The 19,849-nt window shown below is 47.2% G+C and overlaps 2 protein-coding genes across 2 annotated transcripts in view; one reads left to right on the top strand and one right to left on the bottom strand.

Moving 5' to 3' along the window:
• Positions 1–6,113, bottom strand: part of mfn1a (mitofusin 1a) — a 9,106-nt gene extending 2,993 nt beyond the window's left edge. The window contains exons 1-10 of the mRNA XM_069684803.1: positions 5,999–6,113; positions 5,144–5,279; positions 3,124–3,286; positions 2,852–2,976; positions 2,529–2,637; positions 2,264–2,371; positions 1,130–1,283; positions 604–671; positions 388–509; positions 179–305 (exon numbers count right to left, since the gene is read on the bottom strand). Of these exons, the coding sequence (XP_069540904.1) occupies positions 179–305; positions 388–509; positions 604–671; positions 1,130–1,283; positions 2,264–2,371; positions 2,529–2,637; positions 2,852–2,976; positions 3,124–3,286; positions 5,144–5,279; positions 5,999–6,113 (1,227 nt within the window). The remainder of the gene's footprint in view (positions 1–178; positions 306–387; positions 510–603; positions 672–1,129; positions 1,284–2,263; positions 2,372–2,528; positions 2,638–2,851; positions 2,977–3,123; positions 3,287–5,143; positions 5,280–5,998) is intronic.
• A 4,038-nt stretch (positions 6,114–10,151) lies between these two features.
• Positions 10,152–17,890, top strand: LOC138611695 (erythroferrone). Its single transcript, XM_069684892.1, has 8 exons — positions 10,152–10,523; positions 11,484–11,600; positions 12,016–12,130; positions 14,799–14,926; positions 15,000–15,111; positions 15,257–15,338; positions 15,540–15,618; positions 16,087–17,890. Exons 1-8 carry the CDS (start codon positions 10,335–10,337, stop codon positions 16,183–16,185), a joined length of 921 nt encoding a protein of 306 aa, XP_069540993.1. The 5' UTR covers positions 10,152–10,334; the 3' UTR covers positions 16,186–17,890.
• The last annotated feature ends 1,959 nt before the right edge of the window (positions 17,891–19,849 follow it).

Here is a 19,849-nt window from a genome sequence, read left to right as displayed (position 1 = left end):
TGGTGTGATATTGCATCAATCAGTTAGTTTGTTTGAGTTATTAAACAATTATTGAGTTGGATCAAAACTAACATTTAAAACACCAAAATAACACCACACCTCAAACACACTAACAGATGGAGGCAGCAGCAGAGCAGCAGCTGACGTGTGTGAACCTTCAGCTGGACGATTTCTTCACCTTGGCAGTGACATCATCAGTCAGAGTCTTGATCCTCTCTCTGACGCTGTCGGTCAGGCGGTTAATCTGTCCTCGGACAAACTCCAGCCGGTCCCTCTGATCCTCCCGCTCCTCCAGGCAGCAGATCCTGTTAGAGGTCAAAGGTCAGAATTAGAAACACTCTGTGATTGTGGGGAAAAGAGTTGCAGTGAAGGAGTGTGTTCCCTGACTTCCTGTCGGCCGAGGAGATGTTGATGGCGTCCATCACAGCTTTGATGGCCTCGGTGATCTGCCACGCTCTCACCGTGTGCTGCTCAAACTTGGTCTTCACTGCAGACTGAGAGATGAACTCCTGCAGGGTCAAAGGTCATCGACAGCTGGTTCAGCTGGATGGTCTTTGGTCAGAGACAGTAAAACACCTCATGAAGCAGCTGTTGTGTTTGTACCTCAAACGTCCGCTCAAACATCTGGAACTCTCTCAATCTCTCGTGGAACCCTTCAGCCAGAGCGCCACCTGCAGGCGGACACAGGTGAGTCTGATGAATCTGTGAGTATTTGTGGTGACCGTCAGACTGAGCTCTGACGGGTTCAACCACAGTAACAGGAAGCACAGTCGATACAGTGTGGATGTGTTTAACACGATGTTGAGTCAACTTCAGGACTGCACCTCACAGTTCCTCCTTCATTGATTGATCGATTTATTTGTTCAGCATCGGATTGATTAAATATTTAGTGTATAAAACATGAGAGTGAAAAACATTCAGATTCTTTAAAGGTTTTAAGGACAACAAGCACAAAGACAGTTAAATCCTTTGGACACTCTGACACGTCTTGAACCACACACACACACGCGCACACACTGGCACACACGCACACACACACACACACACACACACACACACACACACACACACACACACACACACACTCAAGGAAGCGTCTCCTCCTCCTGCGGACCCTCACCTGGCTCACCTGTCTCAGGCATGCCCTGTGCTCGCTGCATCCTGGAGCTCAGGACCTCTCTGGCTGAGACGAAGAAGATCCTCCCCGGAGCCTCGTCCAGACCGACCACCTTCAGCTCCTCGGCCAGGAAGCTCACACAGCGATCCAGGTGCTGCTTCCTCACCTGGCCAGCAGGGGGAGCATATAGATATATATTAATTAAAGCTTCTCATATATGTATGAGCATTTACTTAAACAAGCTTTATTAAAACAAAACGTCTGCAGGCCAGGGTCCTGCTTGTTATGGGAGCAGCCGACAGCCAATCAGAGAGCAGGATGTGTTGAACAAGTTCACTTAAAAGGGTCTATATGTAACTTTCAGAAAGTCCTCATTCCTAGCGACACGTTCGGCCGTTGAGCGTACTGCAGTCAACCTTCTTGTACGCGCTCGCACGGACGAGCATCCGGGGTTTCTGCTGAAGACACACAAAACTGAGCATGCTCAGTCTCTGAACTCACCGGCTCTGTCTACTGTTCACTGACGGGTCGTGTTCGTTGACCGGCATCATGTTGTCCAAAATCAACAGTTTGTCATCATACCTCAGTTAGCATCATGTTAGCTGGACGGGTTATTTGTCAAGCTAGACTGACAACACTGACACACACTCAGGTAGTATTTTGGTTGTCATAACGTTAGCGAGCATGCTAAGGTTAGCCAACTAGCTCTAACATAAATACACTGCATGACTCCGGCATTGTGACTTGGCACTGGGATGAAGCACTTGTGCTGTGAGAGAAAAAACGCTGCACGCGGTGAGAGAACGCTGCACGCAGGTTTTGTTTCTATGACAACAATAAGTCGTGGGTCTGTTTTGATCCCAAAAGCAGTCGAAGGTCTCCGTGATTCACGTGCCCTGCCGATGTAGACTCTAGTTTTCGCCCTGATGTCGGTCACTTCCTGTTTGGTCAGACGGGCTTCACTAGATAAACTTATTTTTGTTTTTATTCTTGTGTGTAGTTTGTGTTGGTGTTGTTGTAGGTGCTGTTGTTTGTTAACATTATCTGTCTCCATTTCACAGCCTGCGTTGTCTCGTGTTGCTGAGGCGATTGAGACTTTTACTGTGAAGCATACAAACACGCGCGCACACACACAAACACACACACCTCGTCGATGTACTCCGGTTCGCTCACTGAAGCGTCCCAGCGGTTGTGCAGGATGAAGATGTTGGGTTTGGAGATTCTCTCGCTGACTTTGTGGAAGAAAAGTTTCTCCTGCAGACGGAAGAACATAATCTGATCAATGTTATTGATGATTTATTATATTAATGATATAATTATATATGATGTAACTATATCATTATTCTTGTCCTCTCAGGTCTGTAACAGATCACTTATGGTCTATTACACAGTCAGAGCTCTGTTCTCTCACCGTGTTCATGAGCGTAGACTCTGCGTTTCCCACCAGGACGAACACGTCTGCGTCCAGACAGAACTTATCGATCCAGCTGTCCAACTCCAGAGTGACATCAGTGCCCGGGCTGAGGGTCAGAGGTCAGAGGTCAGACTATGCAGTATGCCAGATAGATCGATGTCCCTCTACATCCTGTTTACAGTCTGCAGGCCAGCATGTTGTTTTGGTGATTCTGACCCACAATCCTTTGCACAGGGGACTTTATATCTCACGCTAAGACGCCGTGCACGTCTCTGACAAACGTTTTATTTTACAGTGTCTGACAGGTAAACATGAGTCACCTGTCCATCAGCACCAGGTCGTCTCTCAGCAGAGCACAGCGACTCTTCGGCCAGAACACCTTCACCAGACTGCCAGAGTCCAGAGTGGGGTCCATGTGGAGGGCGTGGGCCAGCTGGTTCACCGTCTGAGGGGGAGGGGGAGGAGGAAGAGGAGGAGGAGAGAGGAGGAGTGATGAGTGAGTCTGCTGATGTCCAGACAGAGTGACAGTCTGACATGTTGTGTGTGACATGTGATGAAGCTTCCTGTGGCCGTGTCTGTGAGTGATGCGTACGGTGACGCTCTTCCTCTCATTGGACGCCTCGGTGGTGAGGTAGGCGTCGTCTCCGTCCGTTCCCTCCACCCTCAGGAAGCAGTTGGTGGTGTGACCGATGCCGCTGGGCAGCACGCGGTCCCTCAGCATGGCGTTGATCACAGTGCTCTTCCCGTTACTCGTCCTGAGAGACAGGCAGGCAGACAGACAGGCAGGCGGACAGACAGGCAGGCAGACAGGCAGACAGGCAGGCAGACAGGCAGACAGACAGACAGGCGGACAGACAGGCAGGCAGACAGACAGGCAAGCAGACAGGTGGACAGACAGGCAGACAGACAGACAGACAGGCGGACAGACAGGCGGACAGACAGACAGACAGACAGACAGACAGGTGGACAGACAGGCAGGCATACAGACAGGCAAGCAGACAGGCGGACAGACAGACAGACAGGCAAGCAGACAGGTGGACAGACAGGCAGACAGACAGACAGACAGACAGACAGGCAGACAGGCGGACAGACAGGCGGACAGACAGGCAGGCAGTCAGACAGACAGGCAAGCAGACAGACAGACGGTCAGACAGACAGACAGACAGACAGACAGACAGACAGACAGGCGGACAGACAGGCGGACAGACAGACAGACAGACAGACAGGTGGACAGACAGGCAGGCAGACAGACAGGCAAGCAGACAGGCGGACAGACAGACAGACAGACAGACAGACAGACAAGTAGACAGGTGGACAGACAGGCAGACAGACAGACAGGCGGACAGACAGGCGGACAGACAGGCAGGCAGTCAGACAGACAGGCAAGCAGACAGACAGACGGTCAGACAGACAGACAGACAGGCGGACAGACAGACAGACAGACAGACAGACAGGCAGGCAGACAGGCGGACAGACAGACAGGCAGGCAGACAGACAGACAGACGGTTAATGTACACCATGACTCCTCAGCAGTTCGTCCAGTTAACATGATGATTTTGTTTAAATGATTCAAACATGAAAATAAAAGAATCGAGTTGAATATTCAGAAGAAAAGTAAAACATTAATGTTTTACAGTGAAAGTCACTTCCTGTTGAGGGATGACATCATCAGCGGTGCATTCTGAAACATTTCATCACACGTGGGCGGCTGATGTTTGAACAGGAGGCTGCAGCAGGTTGTGGCTCAGAGATAAGTTTATCTGCAGCCACAGAGCGTGCTCACATCAGATCTCAGGTCAGCTCCACACTGAGCCGCTGCTGCACGCGCTCAGTCTGCTCTGACCTGCTGTCAGCGTCTCTCAGCGCTCAGTCTGAATGTTCCCTCAGACACGTTCAGTATGAACCAGTGACAGGACAGAAAATGACCCGACAGATTTGAATTGTTTCAGGCTCTTTATTTTCTCTAACGGAGCGTCAGGCTGTTTTTTAGCACCAACAATAATAAAGAAAGTTATAACATCAGAAAGCAACACAGCTGCTGTCAAGATAGCTGTCATGTAGATTTACCACCGCACAGGGCCCTTACTGTGTTTATTGTTCACAACTTCACACTCATGAGCTTAAAATAACTTGCAAACATAAATACAGATTATTGTACTCAAGTTAGATATTCAGGTGTTATTGTGACGCAGACGTGGAAGTGATGAAATAAAAGGAACATGTATTTTATTTGTGAAGAACACCTAGAAACCATTAAACATCAAACAGGATCAACAGTGTTCTTCATCACGCTTTGACAATCTGTGACCTCCAGGTCGAGAAATGAAGCAACCTGCAGTTCCTCTGGTGTCCACTTGAGGCTGTCTCCAGCAGTGAGTCAGTCCCCATAGAGCCCCATGTTAAACTTTACAGCAGAAGTAAACATGTTTACAGCCTGGTACAAAAAACAGTTTGGGTCTCTATAGCTCATTTCTCTCTTCATGACAACTGTACGGGGAGAATCTTTATACAGCTCACCTGTTTACATTATATTAAGGCTTAAAGTGATGCAGCATTAGGGGTGTGGCCTCTTTGAGTGACAGGTGGGAGCTGCATGTGTGTCAGAGTCGTACCTGCCGAAGAAGGCCACCTTCATGTGTCTCCTGAGCAGAACGTCTCTGATGGTCCACAGTTTGGTGGCACAGCTCTGCATCTCCAGGCTCTGCTCCTCCACCGCCACCTGACCCAGCTCCTCCCCCCGCCACGCCTCTGACATCACAGATAAATCAACACACAAACACAATCAATAAACAACATAGCACACAAATAAACAAACACCTGTTACACATCAGTCCACCTGACCCAGCTCCTTTCCCGCCACGCCTCTGACAAACACTGCCAACACATAAACACACACACACACACACACACACACACACACACACACACACACACACACACACAGACAAACAAACAAACAAACAAACAAACAAACAACAGATCCATGACATCGGTCCACCTGACTCTAACAATCTGTTTCTACATCAAACGTTACAAAGTATTGTTGTTTGTTTTGTTGTTTGTTTGTTGTTTGTTGATGGTTACAGCATCTCGTTTTTTCCCAACATGAGGGTCACGGCCCAACAAAGTCTCCAACAGGAGCCTCTAATGGACAACAAACACCGCACAGCGATGTGATGCTGACACCGTACTGTGTCACCTGATGACATCATGGAGTGTTTCATATAATAACTTAAAACCATGTGAAATAAAAATATCCCCCACAATGACCTCTGCTGACCCCTGCTGACCCCTGCTGACCCCTGACCTCACAGACTCTGAAAAACAAACTGTTCATCGTTTCAACACCAAACAGTTTCATCTGAGTTGTGGAACATTCAAGTCATCTCAGACACCCTCAGCACATACCTGAGCTACCTGCAGCCTGTGTGTGTGTGTGTGTGTGTGTGTGTGTGTGTGTGCCTCACCGTCCACAAAGGCGGAGCCATCCTTCACAAAGTCGAGCAGCTGATCAAAGATTGAGGTAATCGAACGCTTCGCCACCACGAAGTGCCGCAGAGGAGACGGATCCACGGCGTCCATCACACACACACACACACACGCACACACACACACACACACACAGTGTCCGGCGTGTCCCGGGTTCAGAGGTCAGGTGTGTTTTCGGGGCTCTTCTCCGTCAGCTCCCATCATGCCTCTGTTCAACTGCTCACACTCACAGACACTGAGCTGATCCTCAGCACACCCAGGCTTACACTGTGTGTGTGTGTGTGTGTGTGTGTGTATGTGTGTGTGCAGACAGATCCTCTTAGCAGGACTTACAGCTGCTTCACCTGCTGCTCGCAGGTGTGTGTGTGTGTGTGTGTGTGTGTGTGTTTTATTAAAGGCTCATGTACATACAGTTAGTGTGTCTGAACAAGTAACTGTGTGTGTGTGTCTGTCATGTTTTTTACAGTCTGTTTCATGGAGCTGCAGTGTGTCCTCCCGCCCAGCAGGGGGAGCTGCAGCAGGGCTCAGCTTGATCTGAAGCAGTTATTGTTTAAAGCACCGCAGCATCAGCAGCTCCTCGCTTCATTCAAACAGAACACAAGCTGTTTAATGAGCACGTCCCTGCACCGACACACACCTGAGTATAGTTCACTACAGGCCACACAGTGAACACTCAGGGGCATTCTGATTGGCTGTTCATCACTTCATTCTGAAAGGGATCCAACTGTATCAATTCAATAAGCTTGAATGTAACAGCTACAATATTGTCAAAGCATCATGTAATTATATAAAATAACATTTCAATAATGAAGCAATAATCAATACAATAATAACAATAACAATCAGATAAATCAGTCGTTACAGCTCTGCATTGCACGGGGGCACGAACATGTCAACAATCAGAATCACAATCAGAATCAGTGTTTATTGCCAAGTAGGTTCACACATACAAGGAGTTTGTTTTGGTGATTTTGGTGCAGAACAATTAACACAGAGCCTACAGAGGAGCAGAGAGAGGGAAACATGTCTGCAGCCCCGTAGGCCGGCGTGAAGGCCTACAGAGGAGCAGAGAGAGGGAAACATGTCTGCAGCCCCGTAGGCCGGCGTGAAGGCCTACAGAGGAGCAGAGAGAGGGAAACATGTCTGCAGCCCCGTAGGCCGGCGTGAAGGCCTACAGAGGAGCAGAGAGAGGGAAACATGTCTGCAGCCCCGCAGGCCGGCGTGAAGGCCTACAGAGGAGCAGAGAGAGGGAAACATGTCTGCAGCCCCGTAGGCCGGCGTGAAGGCCTACAGAGGAGCAGAGAGAGGGAAACATCTGTCTGTGTGTGTGTGTGTGTGTGTGTGTGTGTGTGTGTGTGATGTCACTGTGCCACTGTGTTAACAGCATCTGAAGCTCAGGTTAAATGATGTAAAACAGTTTATTCAAAGGATTATCAAAGATCCTAAAGTGTCACAGCCTCACTCACTGGACAATATTTATAACACTGTTTAAATGTTCATGTTTCAGAGACTGCTGCTGTCTGATGAAATATTACTGTCTGTGTGTGTGTGTGTGTGTGTGTGTGTGTCTCTATCAGCCTCAGTCAGATTCAGAGGAAACCGTCGCTGCTGTTTGATCAAAATTCAGACTAACTTTCATCATCCTGTCAGACTGGAGCCACGCCCACTTTCATCATCCTGTCAGACTGGAGCCACGCCCACTTTCATCATCCTGTCAGACTGAAGCCACGCCCACCTTATCTCAACTCCTGGGGGGGGGGGGGGGGCTGCTACTTCCCATACTAACACTACACAAAGAGAAGTGCTATACAACAGCTACTCTACACATATAACACATATACAAGTGAAATATTTGAGTCATGACAGTTTAATATGTTAAACATCAGCACTGTGATGTACAGCTAACTTCATTATAATGCTGTGATCTCTTACAGCGTGCTCGTCACAGCACGTTTCACTGACCTGTTAGTCATGTAGCAGGATCATGAAACACGACACCTTGATCTCAACCCAACAGGAAGTCAGTCATTTTGAAATGTAAGCATATTTCTGGTTGTACTTTAATAAAGTCCTCCTCAGAGATTCACCTGATCCTCCTTCAACTTGGTCATCAGACAGAAACACTTTGAGGATGAACATTTGTTAAAAAATAGTACTTTCCATAAACACAGAAACCCTTATTTTGGTGTTTCACCATGAAACAGGAAGTTGTTGTAACAGTTGTTGCAGCTGTATCAGGGGCAGCATACTTCCAAAGCCGTATTTGAAGGCCGATTGTGTCACAGCGGCGTGTGGAAGGCTGTCCCATTTCAAAGGCTCCTTCAGGTGCGTCCTGCGTGGACTGACCGTTTTTGAGTCCAACTCAGTCGGATAGCTGCGATACAAATGAAAGGGGCCTTGAAACTTTAAATTGTCCTTAAAATGGTTACGTAACTGTTGAGTTTGTTATGTTAGCCAGTGAGTCAGCTAGCTAGCTGTTGCTAGGCAACAGGAGCGGTGCTTTGTGACACAAGGGTAAGGGCGGGAACAGCTGGTGATGGAAACAGGAAATCCTCTGGACCAGGCCGTCTCTTTGCAGTCCGGCCTCAGCGTCTATGCAGGCTCCGAAGGATGCAGCCCCAGAATTGAGACACAACTTGTGTTTGTGTGCTCTCTAGCGCCACACACTGGACACAGGAAGTGACATTTACTCCTTCCTGCAGACTCCAAAACACAAGACACTCAGAGCTGTGTCGCCCGGTGTCACTTAGGTGTGAGGGTTCAATCCTCTGCGATCTAGTCCCCCAACAGAAACGTGTTTGTAGGACGCTGCTCCTGGAGTCTTTCTCTGCAGCTCACAGGACGGATGTGTTCATGTGCGAAACAACGTGTCCAAACCTCAAACACTGCTACAGATTCTTTATGTGTTCAAATATATGCTGAGTATATAACACATGTTCATCATTCAGAGCTGCTGCATTAGGACCCTGCAGAGCTGGAGGAGGAGGAGGAGGAGGAGGAGGAGGAGGAGTACAGGGGGGCGGGGGGGGCAGAGTGTGGAGTCAGAGAAAGACAAACGATGGGACAGGAGATTACAGAGAGAGACAGACGGACGCTGAGGAGACATTAAGAAAAACAGCTGCAGACAGATGAAGTGACGGCTTCAGATCCACACAGATAGACAAGAAAGAGAAGGAAGAGGAGGAGGAGGGGGAGGAGCTGAGGAGGAGGAGTCAGGGAGGAGGGAGGGAGATAAAAACAGCCTCAGCAGAGCAGAGACGTTCAAACCGAGGAGGATCAGAGGAGAAGCTCTGTGCCTGCAGCGTGAAGGAGAAGCAGGAGGAGAAAGGACTCGGTGCTGAGAGACAGGAGAGGAAGAGGTGGAAAAAGAGGAGGAGAAGGAGGAGAAGGAGACGGAGGAGGAGGAGAAGGAGGAGGCACCAAACCACCCAGAGAGAGAGAGAGACAGAGAGAGAGAGAGAGAAACCTCACACTGTGTTTGTGTTCACAGCAGAGATCAGCACATTCACAGAGGAGACCAAGAGAGACTGAAGACAACTGTCTGTCTGTCTGTCTGTCTGACTGACTGTGTCTGTCTGTCTGTCTGACTGTCTGTCTGTCTGTCTGTCTGTCTGACTGACTGTGTCTGTCTGTCTGTCTGTCTGTCTGGTTCTGTCTGTCTGTCTGTCTGTCTGACTGTCTGTCTGTCTGACTGTCTGACGGTCTGTCTGACTGACTGACTGACGGTCTGTCTGTCTGTCTGTCTGACTGACGGTCTGACTGACTGTCTGTCTAACGGTCTGACTGACTGTCTGTCTGACTGACTGAATGACTGTCTGACTGTCTGTCTGACTGTCTGTCTGACTGTCTGTCTGACTGACTTTCTGACTGACTGACTGTCTGACTGTCTGACTGACTGTCTGTCTGACTGAATGACTGTCTGACTGACTGTCTGACTGACTGACTGTCTGACTGTCTGTCTGTCTGTCTGACTGACTGTCTGACTGACTGTCTGACTGTCTGTCTAACTGTCTGACTGTCTGTCTGACTGACTGACTGTCTGACTGTCTGTCTGACTGACTGTCTGACTGTCTGTCTAACTGTCTGACTGTCTGTCTGACTGTCTGACTGACTGTCTGACTGACTGTCTGACTGTCTGTCTGTCTGTCTGACTGACTGTCTGACTGACTGTCTGACTGTCTGTCTAACTGTCTGACTGACTGTCTGACTGACTGACTGTCTGACTGTCTGTCTGTCCTTCATCTGATGTGAGAGGAGCAGGTTGACCACAGTGCATCATGGGAACGTCCACCTGAACGCCTCCCTCCTCCCAGCATGCCGAGCAGGTTCTCTCACAGAGGGAGCTCCGCAGGCGGGGCGGGGGGGTGGCTGCTCCTGCTGCTCCTGGGACTGATGATGACGAGGATGATGATGAAGGTGGAGGCGGCGAGCGCTGAGGAGGAGGAGAGCGAGGAGAGTCAGGAGCTCCAGGAGGAGGACGAAGCCGTCAGCACGGAGAGCCTGGTGAGACGCTCACAGGACGCCCGATCACTGATTTAATCAATATTTAATCAATACGCACACTGATGTGTTTAAAGTGTTCACACAGACAGGACATCACAAACACATCATAGACTGTAAATATAAATAGTATTATAGAACTCACATGATCAATATCAAAGCTGATCAATCAGAAATCGTTTGTTTTAATGGATGAAATATGAAAACATGAGTTTTACTGACATAATAATAAACTCTGAAATAATGTAAAGATTTAATAAATATAAGTTAAATATAAATACTATATTATTTTAAATGTAAGGTGTGAAAACATAAAGAAACATATCAAATGTAACATAACGTGTGTTTGAACATCATCACTGTTACACGTCCTGCTGGACTGTTACACCTGTAGTCTCAACACCTGCCTCTAGTCCAATCAGATGACAAGGTCCAAACTAACTGTTGTATAATTACTAACAACATAAAACATAATTTAGTTCATTATTTAAATATAATACATGAATCATAATAAAATACATTTTACATGTTTAAAATAAAACTTATCAAATGATAAAAATCACTCATCTCTCTGAAACCGAATCAGAATCAGAATAAACAGGATTAAACCGGTTTCATCCCCTCTTTACTGCTGTATAAACGTCACCTGACTTCACCTGTACAACCGCCTCAATCATCCAATAACAGACTCACCTTTACAAGTTTATAAACAATAAATAACATGAAGGAAGCAGGTGTGAACATTCAGGTGACATCACATGAGACGTGTCAATCGATCAGGAAAAGAATCTTTACGACGTCGATGAGTTCAGACTTTATTTTCACTCTTTCATCAAACATGGAGGACAGGCCTCGTTCTCACAGCCAATCAGAGGCCAGCTTCTTTGGGACCAATCATAACGTCACAGGACGCAGGAAGCTGACATCAGTCAAATGTTAGTGAACCTGCTTTTTGTCCTCCAGGAGCCACCGTCCTCCGACCTGTCCCGAGTGTCTCCTCTCAGCTCCTGGCTCATCTTCAGGAGAAACTCCAACAAAGGAGACAACCGGAGGAGCAAAGGGAGCAGGAGGAGCTCCAAGGTAGGAGACACACCTGTACATAAGAAAGCCTGAGGTCTGCTCCTCACTCAGGTCACTGTTATCCAATGAAACTGTTAGGGTTAGTGTGTGAGCTTCTTCAGTAGGAACCACTGAGCTTTACACTGAAAGTTTGTGAGGGACAGCGCATGGACAACAGGGTGTAATAACCCTCCTTCATGGATGTTAAACTACGACACCCCATTCAGTCAGTGGAGATATCAGAAACACTGAGAGTCAAACAGAGACGAGCTGTCAGACGCTCTCTCTCTGATCCTTCTGATCTTCTGACACAGTTCAGATCAATAAAGAAGAAAGAAGTCGGTTCAGTGTCTTTGATCTGAAACGTAAAAATCACTCATATCACCTGATGATTGGAGGGCTACGCTGTAAATGTTTAAATGTTTGTGTCTTGCAGCACGGTCTTCCAGGCCCTCCAGGACCTCCGGGACCCCAGGGGCCTCCAGGGCCCCCCGCCCCCCTCCTGCCCCAGCAGCAGGAGCTGATCCAGGAGCTGCAGCTCAGACTGAGAGGTGAGAACAGCTAACACCTGTTCTTGGTATTTGTACTTAGCTAGGCTAACACTTAACAACTGTTCTCAGTCTTTGTGCTAAGCTAGGTTAACACTTGACAACTGTTCCCAGTCTTTGTGCTAAGCTAGGCTAACACTTGACAACTGTTCTCAGTCTTTGTGCTAAGCTAGGCTAACACTTATCAACTGTTCTCAGTCTTTGTGCTAAGCTAGGCTAACACTTGACAACTGTTCTCAGTCTTTGTGCTAAGCTAGGCTAACGCTTATCAACTGTTCTCAGTCTTTGTGCTAAGCTAGGCTAACACTTGACAACTGTTCTCAGTCTTTGTACTAAGCTAGGCTAACACTTGACAACTGTTCTCTTTCTTTGTGCTAAGCTAGGCTAACAGTTAACACCTGTTCTTGGTCTTTGTACTAAGCTAGGCTAACACTTAACAACTGTTCTCAGTCTTTGTGCTAAGCTAGGCTAACACTTGACAACTGTTCTCAGTCTTTGTGCTAAGCTAGGCTAACACTTATCAACTGTTCTCAGTCTTTGTGCTAAGCTAGGCTAACACTTGACAACTGTTCTCAGTCTTTGTACTAAGCTAGGCTAACACTTAACAACTGTTCTCAGTCTTTGTGCTAAGCTAGGCTAACACTTGACAACTGTTCTCAGTCTTTGTGCTAAGCTAGGCTAACACTTATCAACTGTTCTCAGTCTTTGTGCTAAGCTAGGCTAGCACTTGACAACTGTTCTCAGTCTTTGTACTAAGCTAGGCTAACACTTAACAACTGTTCTCAGTCTTTGTGCTAAGCTAGGCTAACAGCTAACACCTGTTCTCTGTCTTTGTGCTAAGCTAGGCTAACAGCTAACACCTGTTCTCTGTCTTTGTGCTAAGCTAGGCTAACAGCTAACACCTGTTCTTGGTCTTTGTACTAAGCTAGGCTAACACTTATCAACTGTTCTTGGTCTTTGTACTAAGCTAGGCTAACACTTAACAACTGTTCTCAGTCTTTGTGCTAAGCTAGGCTAACACTTATCAACTGTTCTCAGTGTTTTTTCTATGCCAGGCGAGCAGTTTTAATCATCTTTGAGTTTTTGTCCTGACCTAGATTAGCAATGAACATATGCTTCATATTATTATGAATTCCAATTCTAAGCTATCCTAGCAGATTCCCCCTGCTCCAAGTCTTTGGGCTTAGCTAGGCTAAACTGGTTGTGTAAACATTTGACTCTGAAGAAACTGTGGAGAGTTTACATGACTTTAATTTACCATCAGTTATCCTGCTATGTAGGTTATATAAATACAGTGCGTGTGTGTGTGTGTGTGTGTGTGTGTGTGTGTGTGTGTGTGGAGGCAGCCTGTCTGAGTCCTTAATAGGGGTAATTTTGTGGAGCGTGGATGTGACTTGGCTCAGGAGCAGGATTCCTGACATTCCTGCTCACTGATGGTGTGTCTTTGTTACTATCTGTGCGTGTGTGTGTGTGTGTGTGTGTGTATTTGTTGGATCATGTTAATTGCCTGTTTCCCTCCATCAGGTTGTGTTGTTGTGTTAAAGGTGAACCCAGACGTAAACTGTGTCTGATCATCAAGTTAGTGATAGTTCATGCTGTTGACATGTTTATGACATCATTGTATGTAGCACACGTAGCTGCCAGGAGGAGCAGTGTCAGGGGACGAGGGCTGAGCCGTCATCACACTGGATCTGAGAGTCTGACAGGTTTTACGCTCAGTCACATCTTACTTATTTATATGTTAGCACTGATTAGCAGCTATCTGTGTCTGATGCTTGTTAGCTGCTTCACTGTTTGTCGTTTTCTCAGCTTCTTCAGTCTGAGGAACAAACTCCACAAAGAGAGTCTCATGGAAACATGGTGGTTAACTAGCTCGTTAGCAGCTAATGAATTAGCCACGAGCTCTGATAACTCTCCTCTCTAGCTCTGCCCTCTCGTCCAAATATGGTCACTTGGCTCCAGAAAAAAAGATGGCAAACACGTGGCTTCAAACAGCAGAGTGATGTCGCCGTGGCAACATCCATGTTTATAGAGTCAGTGGTTCAAACAGAGTGTGTGCTGTGAGGCCGTCAGTGTGTCCTCAGGAGACGGTGCATCCCTCTGACTCTGCTGAACAAAGACATCATTTACCCAGAATTCATAGCTAATTTGCTTCTGTGGAGGTTAGGTTAGCTCAGACGTCTGAAGTCTGACCACAGTCTGAGAGTGTGTGTGTGTGTGTGCAGGCATTTAGGCACTTCTAACAGAGAACTGCAGCAGCACTGTTACCCAAGCACAGTGGCGCCAACACACACACACCCACACACGCACACACACACGCACACACACGCACGCACGCGCACACACACACACAGTAAATGTTTGTGTCGGCTGTCTCCAAGTGTGTGTGTGTTTACGTCTCTGTGCAGAGCAGGCTCTTCGCCAACAAACACTCAATCGGCCATTTTTCCCTCGATGACGTCATTTTGAAAAACTTTATACAAACAAACAATTCTTCTTTTTCTCCTCCTCCTCCTCCCTCCGTCTCTCTTCCCCTCTTCCTCCTCAACCTTCCCCTCCCCCTCCTCCCCTTTCTCTCTCAACACCTTGCTTCTCTTCCTCTCTCCCCCCCTCCTCTCCTTTATCTCTCTCTCTCCTCTTTCTCTCCACTTACTCCTCCTCCTCCTCTCAGACGATGCAGGAGGAGTGTGCTTCCTGTGTGACCGACCTCCTCGTGTCTCCACCTCCTTCCTCAGTCGCCTCCTGCAGGACATCACCGTCCCCCGACGCAGCCTGGTGGAGCTGCAGCCATTCAGCCAGGTGACACACACACACACACACACAGGTGAGGTCACAGGTTGTGAACCCTGCGTTTGACCTTTGACCCCTGCAGCCCTCAGACTCAGAGCGAAGCCTGCAGAGAGGTCAGAGCTTCAACAGCAGCTCGGGTCGATACACCGCCGCCATCGCCGGATTCTACCAGCTCACCGCCAGCCTACTGATCGGTGGGAGCGCACACACACACACACACACACACACACACACACACACACACACACACACACACACAGATGATGTGTAGATTTGTGTTCACACCTGCAGCTGTCGGGACATCTTCAGGAGAGCTGTGTGTGTGTGTGTGTGTTTCAGAGTCAGGTGACAGAGTCCAGGTGCGGCTCAGAGACAGTGTGAGAGCAGCGATCTGCATCGAGTCTCTGTGTCAGACCAACCTGTGAGTACTCCTCTCTTTGTTCAGGGGGGCCTACAGGTGATCAGGTGATGAACACACACACGGTGCTGTTTGGCGTTCAGACGTACCTGGGAGGTGAATCTTGTCAGGTCGTGTTTAATGAAGAACAAACACGAATGATCCTGAGTTTGACAAAGCTAAGCTCAGTGTGTGTGTGTGTGTGTGTGTGTGTGTGTGTGTTAGATCTGTAGAGTCTGTGATGGGCGTGGCTGCTGCTGGAGGAACATTCAGCATCTTACTGACAGGAACTCTTTATCTGCAGGTAACACACACACACACGCACACACACGCACGCACGCATGCACGCGCACACACACACACACACACACACACACACACACACACACACACACACACCTAGGAAAGACAAATAGGTCAAATAATCAAAAACTTAAAAGCTTCATTATTTTTACACGTGCAGGAAATGTCACTCTGCCCTGACAGGGAGACCCGCCTTAAACCAGTTGATTGACAGCTTGGCCCTCAGGGATGAAAATAATTATGACCAAATACAAATAAAAAGATGAAAAAGATGAAAAAGAACACATTTAAAAGAAATATGATTGAAAATGCTCTTTGATGTTTAACGTGTCTTTCTATCAGTTTGTTTTCACTTCTTTATCTTAATGATAGCATGTATGTGCGTGCGTGTGTGTGTGTGCGTGTGTGTGTGTGTGTGTGTGTGTGTGTGTGTGTGTGTGCATGCGTGTGTGTGTGTGGGTGTCTGCAGGCTGGAGAGTATGTGTCTGTGTATGTGGACAATGCCACGGGCTCGGCCGTCAGCGTGCTGCAGGACTCTCTGTTCTCTGGGATCCTGCTGGGAGTCTGAACGCGGAGTCAGAGATGATCTGAGCGCGTGCAGACGTGATGCTCCTCAGTGACTCTCTATCAGGACAGCGAGGAGCGCTTCCACATCCCAGCCCCGGTTTGACATCGTCCACGATACTCTGAATCATCCGAGACCTCCCACAGAGCGACACCATCATCCTGTGCTGTCAGTGACTTACACAGAACTGTTTGAGACACAGAGCAGACGCGTCAGCAGGTGTGAAGCAGCATCTCTGACTCTGGGTGGTAAACTGAGATGAAAACACAGCAACATTCATCTGAACAGAAAAAAGACACACTCAGATCAGATGCACCATGTGATCAGAGCCGATGCAGAGTCAGAGGTTCACACATGGGTCCAGCTGAACTCTTTCATGTGATTACAAACAACACAAACACGTGAGCAGAGGAGAGCTCACTTTGGTGCAACCACATTCAACCTTTTTAACTTGATTAAGAAACTCTTGTTGAAGATTCTCCTGACGTCCTGAGGCTGCATTAGAAACTGTCAAACCAAACTCCATTCAGAAAACAGCCATTTTAAAGTCGTGTTCTTGTCGTCTCACAGACAGACCTGACACAGCATGGACTCAGCCTCTTTACTAACCTGCCTCCTGATGTAGTTCTCTCAGCATCCTCTCAGCCTGTTTATTGTCAATAAATCTCAGTAACATGTTTGTTTTGGCTTCATAGCGCTGTAGTGAGACATCATTAAGCAGCCAGAGGTTTACCTTCTATCTAAATACGTTCACACGTGTTTCAGCACCTTCAGAGAGCCTCACCTGAGTAAGCCTCCCTCCTGCCTGCCCAGAGACATTTCCTCCTGAGAGCTGAGCGTCCTCTAGTGCACATTAGAGGAACTGCAGCTGTTCTTGTTCCTGCTGACAGAATAAATATTTATGGGTTTTACACTTTATTACATGTTTTAGCAGTTTCTCGCCAGCTGACAGTTTTCAGTTTTTACTACGGGAGCCATCAAAGGCCGAAAGACTAAAAGCTGAAAGTGATGAGTTTTAGCAGCAAACAGACGTTTCATTCAGTGTGTAACTGATTATTCTTTATGATCAATATTTATTCTCTGATGTGATGAACTGCTTGTGAATAATAACAAGAATTAAACTTTGTCCTCACTGTGTGTGTGTGTGCTCATCGTCTCAGAGTGTGCAGCTCAGACAGGACACAAGTTTGATTTAAACATGTCCACATCTCATGTCCAGGATGTCTTTAGCCTAGCTTAGCATGAAGACTTAATATAGGAAGAACCTGCTGGCCAACAAATAGCTACGCTAACAGCTGCTAACCAGTGTTAACTAATTAAACTAGCTACACGCTGCAGAAGCAGTTCAGTTATGTTTCACCACCTTTGTGCAGTCAGCGACTCAAACTGGAAGAATCCGGCTAAAAGGAAAATGTTGTTCTTTTTATGTTCCCACAACTTCTCCACTGTTATTGAACACTTTGACAAGCCCCGCCCCCTTTCTCTGTGATCCTGACCGCTGTTAGGCACCATGCATCCGTCATGACTTTGTTACAGCTGCTTTATGAAGTGATAATGTGCACATGATAAAACACACAGTGGGGTCATTTCTGTTTATGTTCCACATGTTCCTCATGTTCCTCATGTTCCACATGTTCCTCATGTTCCTCATGTTCCACATGTTCCTCATGTTCCACATCTTCCACATGTTCCTCATGTTCCTCATGTTCCTCATGTTCCTCATGTTCCACATGTTCCTCATGTTCCACATGTTCCTCATGTTCCACATCTTCCACATGTTCCTCATATTCCTCATGTTCCACATGTTCCACATGTTCCTCATGTTCCTCATGTTCCTCATGTTCCACATGTTCCTCATGTTCCACATGTTCCTCATGTTCCTCATGTTCCACATGTTCCTCATGTTCCTCATGTTCCACATGTTCCTCATGTTCCACATCTTCCACATGTTCCTCATGTTCCTCATGTTCCACATGTTCCACATGTTCCTCATGTTCCTCATGTTCCACATGTTCCTCATGTTCCTCATGTTCCATGACGAGACAGTTTTACCAAAAGGTTCATGACTCATTTTTTAGGCTGTTTTGTTCATTTATTTCTTTTCTAGTTTTTTACAGAGCTTCTTCTTCTCAGCAGCTTCAGTTTTTACGATGAGTTGATTAATCGTTTAGTCAATAAAATGTCAAACATGTGAACAAAGACTGAAGTGATGTCTGCAAACTGCTGCTGAACCTGAGAGGTTTACATACACACATCTGTTTGTGTGACTGATGGAGACCTCCAGCTCTGTTTGACTCTGCAACACACACACACACACACACACACACACACACACTGCTGAATACGCACAGTGTGGAGGAGGGTCAAGGTGAGATCATTGTACTCATAAAGTGGCGCCGTATGCTGGGCACCAGGCCATGAACACACACACACACACACACACACACACACGCACACACACTAACACTCACAAACTGAGTTACCGTACGAGGCGTGTCGACAGCATAATGTGGGCTGAATGATGGCCCCGCTGACAGCTCATTAGACACACACACACACACACACGCACACACACACACACACACACACACACACACACACACACACACACACACAATACACTCATAAAAACGCTGGGTTGTATCTGTAGACACTGTTGTGTGTTTTCCTGTTTCACATTGGTCACATGACCAGCTGCTCCTGTCACATGATTTGCTCCTCCTTCAGGTGATGGAGGACATCCAGGTGTTTAAGTGTTGCTGTTCTGATTTGTTGGAGCCTTCACGTGAAGTTTCCGACGCCCCGTCAGTCAGAGGAGTGATGAGATCACGTCTTGTGGCAACGACAGAGCAGAGGGAGAGACAGGAAATCTTGCAGCCTAAATAGACCGCCAGTTGGGAGGAAGTGATTGTCAGGTGATGTGGAAGTGATGTATATATCAATTATTAAATCAGTGCAGCTCGAGTTGTCTGCCTGAACTAGCTCGCAGGCGTCGCCCCACAGCAAACGATATGACAAAAACTCGTGTTAGGATTGTTCTAGAAGTGATTTGAAGCTTCGAGCTCCTACTGTTCTTTTGGGCAGTGTCTTTGGCTGTTTTTTTCCCTGCCAGGACTTTTCCTTATCGGGCGCAGAGTTGTCGGATTTTTCGTCCACATCCCGTCAAATATTAACTGCAAAGCCTCAGCTGTATTATACCTCTTCCTTCTTGTTTTCTTTTTATATAAAAACTGAACTTTGGAAAACGTATCTCTCTGCTTTCCTCTCTCTCTGTCGTCTCGCTTTACTCTGGTACTCCCCTCCTCGCATCTGTATCATTGAATAATGGTGTGTTCCATTCACCTCGGAAGTCAGAATTTGGAACTGGGAATGACATCACACCTGAGTTGACCGTGTTTCAGTACAGTCAGTCGGAAAACCAAGATATGGACCCCTCCAGTCAAACAGTTGTTGTGCTTGCTCTCTCAGAACACAGAAAAAACTAATCTGAGGTCCACAGCATGTCCACTAATAGAAACTGGACAGTACTGTGAGTACGACTGATTTAATGAGACACAAGACACAAGTGATAATAAACAGTTAATACTATAGCTTACATTTACTGCTGATGCACGGAGCAGCCACCTTTGATTATGAGGTCGGGGTTGGTGAGGTTCCTCCGACTTTC

Source organism: Semicossyphus pulcher, unplaced genomic scaffold (assembly GCF_022749685.1).
Source record: "Semicossyphus pulcher isolate SPU_LCO1_2020_fin unplaced genomic scaffold, fSemPul1.0.p SCAF_7, whole genome shotgun sequence".
NCBI lineage: Eukaryota > Metazoa > Chordata > Actinopteri > Labriformes > Labridae > Semicossyphus > Semicossyphus pulcher.
The sequence above is the reverse complement of the archived record's forward strand: the minus strand, read 5'-3'. Positions and strand labels throughout refer to the sequence as shown.

Excerpts from the sequence above, each read along its gene's own strand:
- LOC138611695 (XM_069684892.1), top strand. The coding sequence starts at position 10,335 with ATGCCGAGCAGGTTCTCTCACAGAGGGAGCTCCGCAGGCGGGGCGGGG. Across the intron at positions 12,131-14,798 it reads GCTGCAGCTCAGACTGAGAG|ACGATGCAGGAGGAGTGTGC; the intron begins GTGAGAACAGCT and ends TCCTCCTCTCAG. Across the intron at positions 14,927-14,999 it reads AGCTGCAGCCATTCAGCCAG|CCCTCAGACTCAGAGCGAAG; the intron begins GTGACACACACA and ends TGACCCCTGCAG.